General features: G+C 31.1%; 1 protein-coding gene across 1 annotated transcript in view; it reads right to left on the bottom strand.

Annotated features, from left to right (window-relative positions):
* Positions 1 to 871: 871 nt before the first annotated feature.
* LOC129981049 (sodium-dependent neutral amino acid transporter B(0)AT3-like) overlaps positions 872 to 15,828 on the bottom strand; it is a 32,579-nt gene continuing 17,622 nt past the window's right edge. The window contains exons 7-10 of the mRNA XM_056091663.1: positions 11,993 to 12,194; positions 10,729 to 10,888; positions 7,292 to 7,454; positions 872 to 6,319 (exon numbers count right to left, since the gene is read on the bottom strand). Of these exons, the coding sequence (XP_055947638.1) occupies positions 6,068 to 6,319; positions 7,292 to 7,454; positions 10,729 to 10,888; positions 11,993 to 12,194 (777 nt within the window). The 3' untranslated portion in view covers positions 872 to 6,067. The remainder of the gene's footprint in view (positions 6,320 to 7,291; positions 7,455 to 10,728; positions 10,889 to 11,992; positions 12,195 to 15,828) is intronic.

Here is a 15,828-nt window from a genome sequence, read left to right on the forward strand (position 1 = left end):
GGTGCAATTTTAACCTTTGCTTACCTATTCCTACAAATTAAAAAACATGCACTGAACAATTTACGAATGCGTTCGATGAACAGTCACGCTTCTCTTAATGTTTGCACTTGTAAATGTCTCGTATCTTTAAAGTAAATGCAAATTAAATCACAGAATTCGATCCTGTTTTCTCGGTTCTCGGACCAATTTATTTACGATGATAAAAACATTTTCAAATTCTGCTCTTACCAATAATGAAATATTTAGTTAGTAATAAAGAAGAAATAAACGATGACTGAGATATCGTCATTTTACTTGTATGATAAAAGGCAATCGATAAGGAAAGGACTGATTTCTGTGATTCTTTATGATTTAGGCTTGGTGTCAATGGATAAAAATACCACTTTTAACTTGAGAAGGGCAGTATCTCAGACCTCTAACGATGGTCACCACTGTTCTATTTTTAGCCCAATCGAATGGATTGCTCCATAGCTTCCTGTTTCGTGACCTTAACTATACGTACACTTTTTCAACCGGTTTCAGTGGCTGATTTTTTTATATATATATTTCAGCTATTTCTTTGCGCGACATCTGTGAGACCGCACCCCCTTTTAGTTTTTCAATATGATACAAGACTTAGCAGATGACATAAAATCTTGCTCCTTGAAATATCATCCAACCTATTGATACTCGAAATGAAGCAGGATTAAAAATTGGAGGATTAAAAAAAATCTTAAAATTTTAAATTGGAGATGTAATAAGATTCTCTATATTTTAAAACATCTCACTCGATCAATTATCCGCTGGAAGACTCAAAAGGCTTTTCGTAACTTTAAATCCATCTTTCAAACGAGGCTTGTTTCACGAAAATAAGCAAAAAAGGAAAGTGCACTCGAATGGGCAATTTTTTTAATTGCATTCTTCTACAATACACAGAGTGTAGTCAACAAAAATATTCCTAACATGTACAATTCTATGTATAGAGACTCCTCTAATAACAACAACATTCACAAACATTTGGCTATGTACAACAACAACAAAAACAGTTCAATTTAAATCACGATGTACAAAAACAGGAATCACTTTTTGAAATCACCAACATATATTTTTCATCTGTACTTTATTGTTATCTTACATCATTACTATATAGTTAATTTCAAAATAATACACAAGTCTTCATTTTTATTGAAATACTACAAAATCTGATTAAGAAGAGATAAGCAATGTTCCTTTCTTTATGAAACAATCCTTTATAAAAAAAATTATTGTTTCCCTAAAGTAACCAGATTTTCTAACTTTAAACCCGGAATGCTTCAAGTACTGCAGTGAAAAGATATTAAGGGGTCAAAAAAGATCTAAAACAGAGGTCATTCTGCCCAATCCGAGACGTCTTAATAGAGTTTTTCTGATAACACAGGTAGATATCTATAGGGGAAAAAATATTTCATGTTTATGTTTCCATTAGGGAATATAATCAGGGTATGGTGATTTTTGGTGTATGAATCCGGAGTATACGAAGGATAATTTTTTTTCACAAAATAATTATTTTTATCTATTTATCACTGCAGCTTTTGAAAATTTTAATCAAAAATAAAAGTCAAGTCTTTTTAATCATAAATATATAAGGGAAAGGAAAATTCTTCAAAGGTTTATTTTTTTATATATCTTTCGTTATCTCAAAAAAAAAAAAATACATGAAATAATTATTTTCAAGTAATAAACGATCTGGTCACTTTAGTTTCATAAAGAAAAAAGAAATCAGAATTTTATTCAAGTATATCGAAATACATTTTTTCAATATTCAAATCAATTTTGAAAAAAAAGGTGGTATTTTGTTTACTGTTAACTTCTCAGATTTTTATTTTATTTTAGAATAAGTTTGAAAGAGTTACATGCATTTGTTTTCGGTAATCACAGCTTTTATGTTAAAGATATTTTCAATTCAATATCAGTCTGTCTCAATTTTTAGCTTCCCTAATTCCTGTTTTTAAAGAGCAATTGTAAAAAAACCCACGAAGAATATATATTCGTTGTTATTGTATTTTTTTACAACGTGGTGCGTCTATAGTGCCATCTATTAGGAAAGGAAGTCGGCCTTTGATTCTGCCCGCAAAATAGAAAAATAAACATTCATATCCCAAGTAAGTTATCACAGCAACGTTGCGTCAGAATGACTCGAAAATGTTTCAGCAACGTCCCGTGCATACTGGGAGTTCGTGACTGGAGAAATCAATGCATTCGCTTTAAAGGTCTAGATGAAAACGTGGCTTATTAGAATAGGGTAAATGCCCACACAAAAATTGGATGTTATCTGATCACCTTAGCAACACAACCGAATAAATTTTTGAAAGATAATCCGAATCTATTAAGGATTGAATTCCTTCTCTTTCATTCGATATAAAATCTCATTTATTACTGTTAGGTTTTTGATAAGGATAGTATATAGAATATGACTATCAAATTAAAAAGAACGCTTATGCTTTAAATGTTTTAATTTGGATAATTTATAAATTTAATTTTTGAGCTATAACAGAAATTACGCCATAATCTTTTATAATCTATTAATTATATAATACGCTATTTTAAAAGGCTTGTTGATTGATTAAAATATTTTTTTATCAAAAACATCGTGTGCCGATTTTTAATATATATCCCTAAATGTATAAAGGTTACAATAAATTTGCGATATCGTTTCTAAATTTGCAACATTATTATTATCCGACATTCTCAACATTATTATTAAGACATATGGACAATATTAAAAGTTTATTGTTTAAATTAATGTATGTTATTGATTGGTAACAACATATATTCCTGCCTTGTTTACTTTTAGGAAAAATCGCAGGTCATACGTGTCAATTTCTAAAATTCTTTTCTTCAAAAATATGTCATTAGAGTATCGGGAATTAATTTTTATTGTTATTATTAATTTGGAAAGATTTGAGTTGCAATTTTTAAGTAAAATCATTTCATTTATCTCCAATTCTTCATATAATAATTTAAAAAATTCAGTATGAATTAATATTATGGATAACAGTATATTTCCAAACAGATGTAAGAAAATGCTCATTTCATTTTTTGAATTCCAGATTTTTTAACACTTTTTCTATTTAAAGATGCTAAGTCACCCTATCTCCAAAATAACGCCAAGAAACGAAGTTAATATTGCAGGCAGTGGTACAAAACATGGCTTAAGGTGATCAGATAGCTGACGGAATAAACAAAATGGATTTTCTGAATTAATTGGCAACACCGATCCCTTTATTTACGTTTGCCACTGAACTTTTCAAACTTTATATGACGATGGTCTTCAGGAATTTGGGTACAGAGATCAAGGATATGTGCGAACAATTGTAATGCAGAAAAAATCGACTTATCCCCTAGAATGAAGAGGGTGGAGTGGAGTGTATGCCTCAAGGACATTGAGAAACATCAAGTGTACATATAGAATGGAAAAAATGTTTTCCAAACATTGATCAGATTAAGTGCACAACGATCAGAGAGATTAAGAAAAAGACAAGATCCTCTTTTGCTGATTGGTTCAAGAGAGCTCAGAGTGTTTCAACAGGTCAGATACGTGCACTAAAAACTGCAATAAAGTTGCTAAGGACAGTGAAATTAAAGTTAAATAAAATCTTCATATGTATCAAAACCATAAAACATTTCTAAATATATAAACTTAGAATTCATTAAAGGATTTCTTACATTTGAGGCGAACGAAATTTCGTGCATTGAAAAGAAAAGGAAGAAACTGTAATTGACGTTAACGGTATAAACATTTCAAGTTGTCACTGAAGGAATAAAAGCAGAAAAACGCAGCATGTGTACAATTTTTAGATTTGGATTTGATGATGAAAATAATAAACAATTTCTTGTAATCAGTTTTTCTTTTAAGAGAACGCATTAGCCATACTTCGGTTTTTCACAAATAAGTAATTATCTACCAAAACTGAAAAACATTTCAAGAATTGCCAAATGAAAATAACATAAAACGGAAAGGATTTATGGTTATTTCTGAATTTATTCTTCCTAGCTTAGCTAAATAAGGTGAAATATTTATTTCAATGTAAAGGTATAAAGGAAATAAGAGCCAGCAAATGGGTAGTGATTGATTGATTTCTTAATAGATTTATTTCTCTTTTGAAACAATATGAAGACCATTTGGTTGGATCTCCCGATCTAGGAACTCGTTTAGATGATGAGGGCGGTACTAGAAAGATATACATTTCCACACTAAGTCAGCAGCGGAATCTTTGACCACCAATACAAATTTGATGCGAAACAGACCTGCCTACATATTGTATTCGTGACAGTGTCCGAGCTCATCATTTTCCCATCCTAAAGACAAACCTTGCTATTTGGACTTCGTGGGTCAAAATACTAGATGAATTCAAAACTGAAGATACTTTACTGAAAAAAAAAAGTTATAAAACTCAAATATATAATAATCTTTCCTAGACTGATGACTATGATTTTTACAAGTCATATCTAATATCTTTCACAAGCTATAAGTATATCTCTATTAAAATAAATAGAAATTTAAATAAATAAAAATAAACATAATTTTATTAGATAAATAGAAATTAGATGGATTTTTTTTTGTCTGAAGGCATATACTTACATTTCAAGAATAAAATGTTCAAAAAATTGTCCATTTGTAGTTCGTAATAAGCTATATGTTAAGCTTAATTTGGACATGATGTGCAAGTAATTGGCACTCATATTCAAAATTGTACACAAGAAAAAGGCAGCTCATCTATCTGCGAATCAGAAACAACTCGATATTTTTCATCCAAACAAGATATTAATATTGGTTTTACATATTCTGTTCAACATATTTAAATTGTTTCTGCCTTGAACCATCAGAAAAATATTTCACTTTTGGATGAAAGTTCTAGTAAACTCTGTAAACGAACTTATAGCTTTTGGAATATTTCTCTTAGAATCTTTTCCTTATGGAAATCTTATCTTCCATAAAAATTGTCATTAATGTTGGTCAGAGAATCTTCATAAATTCATAAGACATAATATTTACATTCAATGAAAAAGGTGAAACTTTTGATATATGTGATAAGGAAAAATCACAGCTCATCAAAATTAATTTAAATCTCAGGCAACAGATTATTTTTTACAATTGAAAGTTTATAAAGAAACCAAAATCAAAATTCAATCCAAACATCGAAAAGTAAAGGAAAAAGGGAAAATTTGCTTACAAAATAAAAAGTACGGAATACATTAAATAAACATTTAACATAAAAAGATGTGTCTAGTTACATGAATGAATGAGGTATGATATGGTTTCTAATTTAGGAATGGGTTTCAATTTAACTACATTTTATAATGCTTCAAGATAACAATGATAACGGTTACAGTGCTAAACAAGTAACAATATAACGATGTACTGTCGTATGTATCCGGGCACCTTCTACCTATAAAAGATGCCAAACTCAACGTATTGCACATCCAGTCTTCTAATTATTCAACAGAAAACCGCAGAAAATTGATATTTAATGTGTTGAAGAAAAAGTATTTTCTGTTTCACGTTACATTTATAAGTTCCAGGCATATCTTTCGATCTACATGTATCAAGGAAGAGACAAATTTTCAAGAGTATTGAAGTTTTCCTTCGATATTCATCATCTACACAATGTATTGTAGCTTCACAAGCATGTTTTCTATATAACTCTTTAAAAAGACAATGCTATCCGTCTCAGAAGCTTTTCAACAGTCTGGTTAAAGCCCTCACATTGATTATTCCTTCATATACAAGACAATAAATTATCTTGAATTCCGGTTTGTGTTATCATGAATTTCATACAGGAATCTGAAAGAACAAATCTCTGATATCAATAGATTCATTTCATTAGATAGAAACAGTAATTCGCTAGCCTGCTACTTCATTCCTTTGAAATGTGGTAGATGTCCTTGTATTCTTCTGCTCCTGTCAATACTGAAAACTCACAGGCACGATAATTACTCAAAAAACACGACGTAAGTCACGAGGAAAGGGACCTTTAAAGGGCAGAAAATTCCACCACAAGTAGGATAATATTCTTTGATGACGCTTCATTCCATCAGAGAAGATTCTTCACATTTCTTCCGGCTCGTCGTCCTTCATGCAGAAGAGGCACTTTTCGAGGTCTGTCACTTTGTGGGGAATAAGTCCATGGTAGTCCCTAAGCTCTTCGGCGGGGAACCAGGAAGGTTCTTCAGGAGGCAACAGGTGGATTCCACATGCCTCCAGGAACGCCACCAGCGGAATCCAAATAGCAGCGACCAAAATCAGGAAAGAAATCACGAAGTGGCACCAGCCAGGCCATTCTTGCTTCACGGTGGTGGCCTGAAAGAAATATTGTAATATACTGAAACATTGTCCTTCACAATGTCAAAATAATTTAACAGTAAACTCATCTAAATACTTCTACATTTCAATAAATCAACATCAAAATTTTAGTGCAAGAATTTGACTTACGCACCGGTTTAGATATGTTGAAAATATTAATAGATGTTTAAAGATCATTTTCAATTTATTTCTGCTCTCGTATATTAATTTTCTGGAGAAAGATCAATTAAAGTTTGTCTTCTTTTAGAGGAATATTTGAGTAAATAAACTCATTTCCCTTGTGCAGTAGTAGTAATTATTTTATTAATTATTTAACATCAGTATTTAAGCTATTGAAAAATTTACATTTTTTTAATTAATACACTAAGCACTAATTTAAAAAGGTATTTAATGAGAAAAAGTGGTACGATATCTATCAATCAAAATATTTCCCATCTTTTTTTACAACTTTTTCCCATTTTAGTCCAATAAGTCTTGCAATGGATTGTCTTCGATTTTTTTTTTTTTTTTTTTTTGTGATCCTCCAGGCCGTTATTTGTCATTGACATCGAAATCCCCACTCTTAAATCGTTGAAATCAAAACCGACAATTGGGATGAGACGGAGCAGCATTATCATAAGTTTCTAAAAGTCTCTGATAGTCTTAGGCAGCAGATTTCTTCAAATCAAACAAAAAAAGCAATGGTCGAAAATGCAATTTGGAGCATTCCATGATTGGGGTCTTTATACACTGAATAACTCAATAATACCGAATAGAAAACTTTCAAAATGATAACAATAAAGTAATAGTAAATTTGTAAAACCCAAGACCATTGTCGTTTGTATAGATACTTTGCACGTTTATCAATAGATGTCTCTGATTAAATTCCTCGCAAACACCTAATACATCCCTTTGCCAGTATTTGCGATTGGTTAATTTATATATGCAAGAGAAAAAACGATTGCAGATTCATTCGAAACGAATTCTCACCGTTTCCTTATCCCAAGCCTCGTAGCTACTTCCCTCGGTGGCGATTTGGACGAAAGAGGCAGTTAATATGGTCAACATAGCAGCCGGCGCCACATATTTCCAGCAGAACAGCCAGTAACAGCTGGGTCGCTTGCCAGTCATCAGTTCGATATCGTCACTGAACCTGTCAAAAAAGAAACTGACTGTAAACAACTACAGACATTTCTATCCCCTTCTTTGATCTGTGGCACATTTTAGAGCTTCCAGTGTACTTCTGAATTAGTATAAATATTAGAGAATCCCTCCTCATCCAACAACTACCGCATTGATATATTTTTTTTCAATTGAAAAAGTGAAGGTATACATATTCTCACAAAAATATTCAAGAGCCTACTCACGCACAAAATAGGTAATGAAATTAAAGATTATCATACAAGAAACATTTACAAATAGAGAGTACCATATACATTTTTTGTTTATCACAGTGGACCAAGAAATTGTTTTCTCAGTTGACAGATTTTTCAGTTTAGACAGGTTTGAAGTTTTTATGAAATATATTGTTTGTGCCTTAATCTTTTAAAACCCTTGTTTTTATCATATACGAATTTTTTAGCAAATTTAACAGACAAGATTTAACGGGCATAAATTCCAATCGACAAATGATTGCAAAAACGTTTTAACTACTTCAATTCTACTTCCATAATACAAGTACAATCAGGAAATTAATTTCTCTGCTAAGCAATAAATAAAAGAAGTAAAATAGCAAGAAAAATCATTTTAGTTATGAAATAAAATTATTTTCTAAGATATTTTTCCTAGAAATAATTATTTAAAGAAATTATTTTTATTAATGAAAACATTTTAGAAAATTTTTATATTTTGTTAATTTATATATGTTAGAAAATTTGTAAATTAATAAATGAAATAATGTGCTTTCATCTACAAATTCACATCTTCTCTCATACATTACTATGTGATATATATGTGTGTGGGGGGGGGGGGTACAAGCTTTGCCTTTCCTTAGCTAGATGATATATATGTGTGTAATAAATGAAATAATGTGCTTTCATCTACAAATTGATGATATATATGTGTGTAATAAGATGATATATATGTGTGTAATAAATGAAATAATGTGCTTTCATCTACAAATTCACATCTTCTCTCATACATTACTATGTGATATATATGTGTGTGGGGGGGGGGTACAAGCTTTGCCTTTCCTTAGCTAGATGATATATATGTGTGTAATAAATGAAATAATGTGCTTTCATCTACAAATTGATGATATATATGTGTGTAATAAATGAAATAATGTGCTTTCATCTACAAATTCACATCTTCTCTCATACATTACTATGTGATATATGTGTGTGTGTGTGTGTGTGTGTGTGTGTGTGTGTGTGTGCGTGTGTGTGTGTGTGTGTACAAGCTTTGTCTTTCCTTAGCTAGATCTAAACCATAGCTGATATCCAAATATACTAGTTCGATCAAAGCATATATACCCCTCCTTATTATGTATAATCTGGGATATGCTTAACTGTCAGTCTGAGTCTAAGTTTTAATTACCGTAAGGTCTTGACACTCAAGTGCGGACGGATTTAAACGGAACTTCTCTAGTGATGTCATCAGGTATTAAGCATTTCAATCATCCAACTGGATTTGAAAGATCAATCATGAAAGTAACTCATCATCATTTCAGTATTGTAATGCAGTATATAAATGTACAGGGTTATCATAAAGCAACTTCCGAGATACATGAACTCTAGAGGCCTACCCGCTGAACCAATCGCAAGGAAATTTCGGATATTTTTGTTTGAATGAATTCGCTCGAAATGATAGTGATTTAAAACAATAGAGCTCCATTTGTTGCTGTCTATAACGTTGTTATGAAAGTGTATAACACGATTTCTGCATGCTGCAAGAAGTGTTGTTAGCCATTTGGATATACCGAAAACTAAAGCTCTCGAGCTCGGTTCTCTGTTCTACGTATATTTCCATTCCAACGTGTCCAGATGTTTTAATCTGGAGACAAGCAACGGCGTAGTAACTTTCCTTCGTAATTGTAAAAATAAACTGCAAGAAATGTGGTGCTTCAGTTCTTATATGTGACTTAATTTCTAGAGATATCGTTCGAGAACAAAACGGCTTCGTTCTGAATTCCCAGTTTGGAAGAGCATTGTTGTAGTATTACTTGTATGATGGAGTAACAAATAGCTGCTTAATAAAAGACTGAGGTATCTGCGCTTGCCCCTTTTGAAAAATGTTTATATTTGTGCATCGGCTAGTAAGCTCAAGGTTGTGAGAGAAATATATTGTCAATCGATCCTTCAAGCATGACTGGAACATTTTTAAAACGTTTCGATTAACCGAATAAGGGTGGTTTTATTTTACAACTGGTCATGGTATATTTTATGTGCATCAAAGTCGGTTCTTTGACCAAATTCGACTTGTCAATGTGGCACCAAAAAAGGATCTATAAATCATGTGATCAAAGTCTGTGCAATATGGCGAGAACACAGATTCAGATGGGCAAGAAATTGGATGACTCTTGATGTCAAAAAATATAGAAATTCCATTCATTAAATCTTCAGTTAGGGACAAATTTTTTGCATTTAGCTCTCTCCTAATGTAACAAGTTAACGTACATTTAATGTATTTTATGCATTTTTAACGTTTCACAATTTAATACGTAATGTAATTGTAATGTTTTTTCTATCCTTTTTCAGTACCAATATACGTTTTCTCTAGAGTTTTCTTTATTGTTTACAAGGGTCCAATGTCATCAAGTGTAGTTGGTTCTTCGCCATCATAATTATGGATCTATACGCCTGGTTACTGATATTTCTTGATCTGACAGCATGAAATTTTTAGCTGTCAGTATACTAGAAGGTAAAAGTGTACTATGACAAAACAATAACATTTTTAGATGAATAAAAATAAATATAGTTTAATATTATGAACAGTTTGTTTCCTAGTCAAAAACACTTCTGATCCTTCATCGATTATATACTGAACAACTACAAATCATTCATTTTTACATAAGCATTTCATCTTATAAATCGTTACTTTTTATTTAATTTTCTAAATATTTCAATATGTTACACTGTTTAATGCGGATTCAATTAAATATTTATGATGCTTTCTGATTTTGCAATTCCCAGTTAGTACTTCTTGTTGCCCAATATCATTCAATATTGTGCAATATTATATTATATAATTTAATATTCAACAATATAATACAAAATTGAGAATACGATTTAATATCATCCAATATTGCACACTATATATGCCCTACTAGGATATAGGATTAATGAAGATGACTTCTTGTTTCAGTCTAAATTAATAGAGTCAGTAGTTAAAATAAGGAAATCAAAAAATGGCTCTAAATATCCGAAAGATGCAAGCGCATTTCTTGGTTGAAGAATCGTAAGAGTATTTGAATTTTCAAAACTCACCTTTTCAGACCATAGATGTAAGAGATGGCAATGCATTCGAAGAAGGCGACGATGAGGAGAGGGAAATTCCCGCTGTAGTTGTCGAACAGAGTGAACACGTAGTTGCCCCCACCTTGTGAGAAGATGAGCGACAGGAAGAAACATAAGAGGCACGTTAAACCTGCAAGAAAGACACACACACTTGAGGACACTGGAATAAACAAAGCAATTCGGATAATAAAATGTTATTCATATTATCTATAACATGCTATCTAGAAAATGCCATCCAGATGATATGTTGTTACACATCGTTTTGCTCATAGATTTGTACATAAAGTTTAAAAGTTACTTTGTTGTGACTAACCAACTTGGTATAGTACAACTAGTCAACCTCTCTTAGCAAAAAGAAGTACAAAACAATCCAAACGACTACCTAGATATCACCAGAGGCAGAAGTCTAAATATCCTACCCTAGTGCATTTGAATAAGAAACTCCATTACATTCGGTTAGGATGCTATTACCTACATAAACAAAATCTATGAATAGTTTTGATGTTATACTTTCTAAGATAATTATTATTTAATTGAATAATTTGTATTGATATATAACAAATAATCTAAGTTTAGTTACCAGATTTTTCATGTAATAATCGAACTGGCCAAACCTAATTCCAAAATATCTGCAATATTTCAGATATTTCAGATTGTTCTTCGGTTCAAAATAATATTTGATTTTCTTCATGTCATATGATTATGTGATTAAAAGGTAAAAAAAGTAATAATAACTGAAAAAATATATTTAAATTTTAAAATTGCACTTACAAAAGAATATTTTTTAACTATTTTTATTAAATTTATTTATTTTTGAAATGTTTCTTATTCATTAAACTGACAAATAATGATTTCATGAAGAATTTAACTATGAGATGTAATTAATATGCTGACGATTGAGCCTGAAATGTTTATATTTCGGGCTCTTCCCTTTTCTTGCTCTATTATTCACTTTTAGTAATTAGTGCATAATTCGATTCCCCAATTGCTTGCCATATAGAATGTTCACCATTACATTGCTTATAATAGGTATTCTTTAATATTAATTACTCGCTAATTTATGCGAAATTTATAAAACATGTTTTTTTTAAAAAATAAATATTATATAGTCTTTAATCTTGCAATTAATTATATTGAACTATCTACAAAAAGCAAATAAGGAATCGAAATAAAATTCTGTTGTATGAAGCTTTTGTTGAGTTGTTAATGGATGTTACTTCAGAAGAAAAGTTACCGGTGAGTATCTCTTTTCGGACGTTAGGGAAGAGCTTCATGTCGACGATGGAAGTGATGACTCCCTCGAGAGTGCCGAACTGCGAGTCGATGCCGAGGGTGAAGAGCATCAGGAAGAAGAGCACCGACCAGAAGGGGGCGCCGGGGAACTGGTTGATGGCCTCGGTGAATGCAATGAAGGCCAAGCCTGTGCCAGAGGCACTCTGAAAAAGAATAACCACATATTGTCAGAACGAACTCCATCCCACTGATTCGTGAGGATATCTTTTCATTAAAGACAAAACGGATGGTAATCTAGAAGACTTTTATCGCACTGCATGCAAGCTGGTACGGTAGTCACGCCACAAAGTCATCAGGATTTCAATCCCCTCCCGAGCAACTAAATTATTTGCTCTCTAACCATTCCGTAGATAACTTCATCCCTTTGTCCCCTCCCCATGTGTGACGTCAAATTTATTGTTGATGACGAAAAGAAGAAAAAGTTGATATCAAAAGACTGCAGAAAGGAACCGTACATCCATTCTGCCATATTCTAAAATCTAAAACTCTACAGTTAATAGAATCTACTTAACCCTTCTTTGCATGATGTTCGAAATTTCCATTATAACATTTAGTAAACAAAAAGTTCTCCTCAAAACAGGTATAAACTGTAAATTGGTTGTTGCTGGCAACTTTTTTCATGACTATTGCGTAATAAGAAATGTAGCTCTCCAAGTAAAAAAATCAACTGTCACAATCAATATAGCGGGTTTGAACTTGTCATTCTGCAGTTTGTTGTGGTTGGAAGAATATTTTTTATAATTATAGCGATATTTTTAATATTTTTATAACTCTTATTATTTAATAACTCTTAATTTTTTACAACTGATATTTTCTTGCTAATAAAAGTGATAATTTGAGAAGAAATTTAGAAGAGAAGGTCATTGAAGATTTTGTTCTGAGCTTAACATGTAAATTTACATGATGATGGCTATTTCCTTCAGGCTATTTTTTAATTATTTTATATTATACATTTATATTAGGATTTTTCAAGCCTTTTTCCTATAATCTAGAGCATGAATTATACCACACTGATTTATTTCACAAAAAAAAATGAAAAATCATGTAAAGAGGAGTTTATAATATATACTTTTTCCCAATAACCTAATCACTTTTATGCGGAAATATCAGTAGAAGTATCATTTCTCATAGGCACGTATATCCACTGATATAAAATAACAAACATAATGAAAATAACTCCAGTTCATTATTGAAATTTTCATATTACAATTCAATGAAAAATAGTGGAAAATTTCCTTCCCTTTTTATAAATTCGCATTATAATAACAAAACATTCTTTCAGCCTAAATAAAATCGGAAGTGACACTCTAAATTTATTGATTGAAAAATGCCAAACAATAAATATATTTCGAAGACATTCATCAAAAGTATTTTTAGACTTCTATTTATCACTTCTATATTTTAAATACCATCAGCAGTGGTGCACAAACAATGATTCATTTCGCAGTGTGGAAGATTAACTGGAAATATTCAGACTTTCAACAAAATTATTTTCATGCTGTTACGATTACTTTTCAAGAATGCATTTTTCAGGTATGTTTTTCTAAAACAATATAAATCTGCATGATGTAGATTTCTTTTTGATGTACCGATATCAACTGAAAATAGAGGAAAAAAATTTGTTTCTTGAAGGACAAAACATGATTTCTTTAAATCATATTAAGGTCTTTGTCTAGCCAGATGATTTCCCACTACTGTATTAAGCCTATTTCATCCTTATGTCCCATTCAATTTTTAATTGAAAGCTTCAAAATGCTTTAAAAGTAAACAACTCCAAATCCAAAAGTGCATTGATGTATCTAAACCAGTTGTAAGAAAAATATTTAAATCGATTAATAAATTTTTAAATCTTTCTGGTAGTTCACATACTTTTTAGAAACTGATTTCTACATAAAAACTGTTAGAAGAAAAATTCAGTGTTATCAGTGTTTTGAAATTTTGATTTAATAGTTATATTGTGCATTTAATGAAGCATCCTGCTTTCCAAAAGGACTTAATTTTCTGCTTGGTAAAGTACAGCGGAAACTAATTAATCTAATCTGTTTTGCCGTTAACTGCGAGATAAAAATGTCAAAAATTGTACGTTCCTGGAAGAAAATATTGGTTGTTCCCACTAGCAACAGGAGCTTTCTTACCTTTAAATAAACTATTTTGAACTACTTATCAATTTTCACGTTTACTATTTTAATCCAGGTTTCATTATAAGCTAGCTTTTGCATGTTCATTTAATTTGATAAGGGATGTTTTATTTTTTCGCTTACATTTTTAAATATTTATTGTCTTCAGTTCTCCAAAAAAAGTCGACGCTTAAGTAAAAAGAATTAAACACGCCACTGACAACAAAACAAAATATTAATAAAAAAAAACTATCACACCCTTTAACTTATAAATTTCAATACCATAAATGCAAATCAAAACATTTTTATATACGGAGACTAATTTAAATGTATAAAAATAATACATAGTAGTAACGAAAACCATTTATATGAATGGTTCCGAATATGTCCAAAAATTTTCAATTGAAGAGAATTCACAAAACGGTACAAAATATGTATCCGTTCATTCCATTCAGTCATCCAGATACGATTTTTTCATTATTCAAATTTGACCTGTTCAGACCTGTTATTTATTAAGAATGTAGATGAAATCTACTATGCAAGTCCTATTAACAGCATTTTATGCTTGACGCATAAAAATTATAATTGTTTTTTAAATTACAATAATATATTTAGAAATAATATAACGTAATATTACTATAATATAGTTTCTTCAGTACAATTCCTTATGATAACATACCTCCGTTGTTATTAAATTTCAACCTGTGGTAAACGAATTTCATTATACGGAGAGCAATCAAATGACTGTCGAAAATCAAAACGTGCGATTCTTCGAGTACCAAGGCTAAGTGAAAACTTCAAGGAGTCCTTAGGTTATAATACACAATTTATCTTATGGACTATCAATAGATGCTGAAGATAAATAAATCATATTTAAACTAAGTGCCCCAAAAATGACTGTTCAATTTTGGAAAATCAATAACGGAATGCATTGTTTGTGGCCTTACGCTTGGGAAATCAGGGATTTTTACACCAACCAAACTGCAAATTTTGTTAATATGTTACGGACAAGTAAAGCTGGCATTGTTGCAAAAAATTAAACAACGATGTTTTTAACGTAACCCATTTTGCATTGCGGGGCAGTCTGATCCTAAAATGAATGAAGATGTCAATTATCGCCTTTTAACTTCACCTGTTGCAGGCCACTGTCTATGGCGATATAAACTAAATTTGCAATTTGGTGGGATAAAATGACCTGATTTCCCAAATGTAAAGCCGCACACGGTACATTTCTATTGTATTCCGTCTTTTTTATTATTATTAATTTTCAAAATCCATCAGTCATTTTTGGGAAACTCGGTGTATAAATTAATATCAGATATAGTAGGATCATATCTAGAACTATTCAAAAGGAAGTAATGATGACTAAAGTAGCTTTTCTTATTTTACTTGAAATTTAATCATATTGCGTGTCAGTTAGAACGAAAAGTTGTTTCTTACTCGAGATTATAGGAAATATAACTTTGTCATATTACTAGGACTATAATTCTTCTGACAAAAAAGGGCAATCATAACTTCCATGTCCAAGAAAGTAGAGGGTAAGTACTGGGTGATAAAATCTTTATGATTCTTGGTGGAGAATACTTATATTTCTGAGGAAAATAAAAAAAAATGTCGAATGGACGGAAAGTTTGCACTGGTAGGAGACAGTAGCCTTCGA

This window comes from Argiope bruennichi, chromosome 8, assembly GCF_947563725.1.
Source record: "Argiope bruennichi chromosome 8, qqArgBrue1.1, whole genome shotgun sequence".
Lineage (NCBI taxonomy): Eukaryota > Metazoa > Arthropoda > Arachnida > Araneae > Araneidae > Argiope > Argiope bruennichi.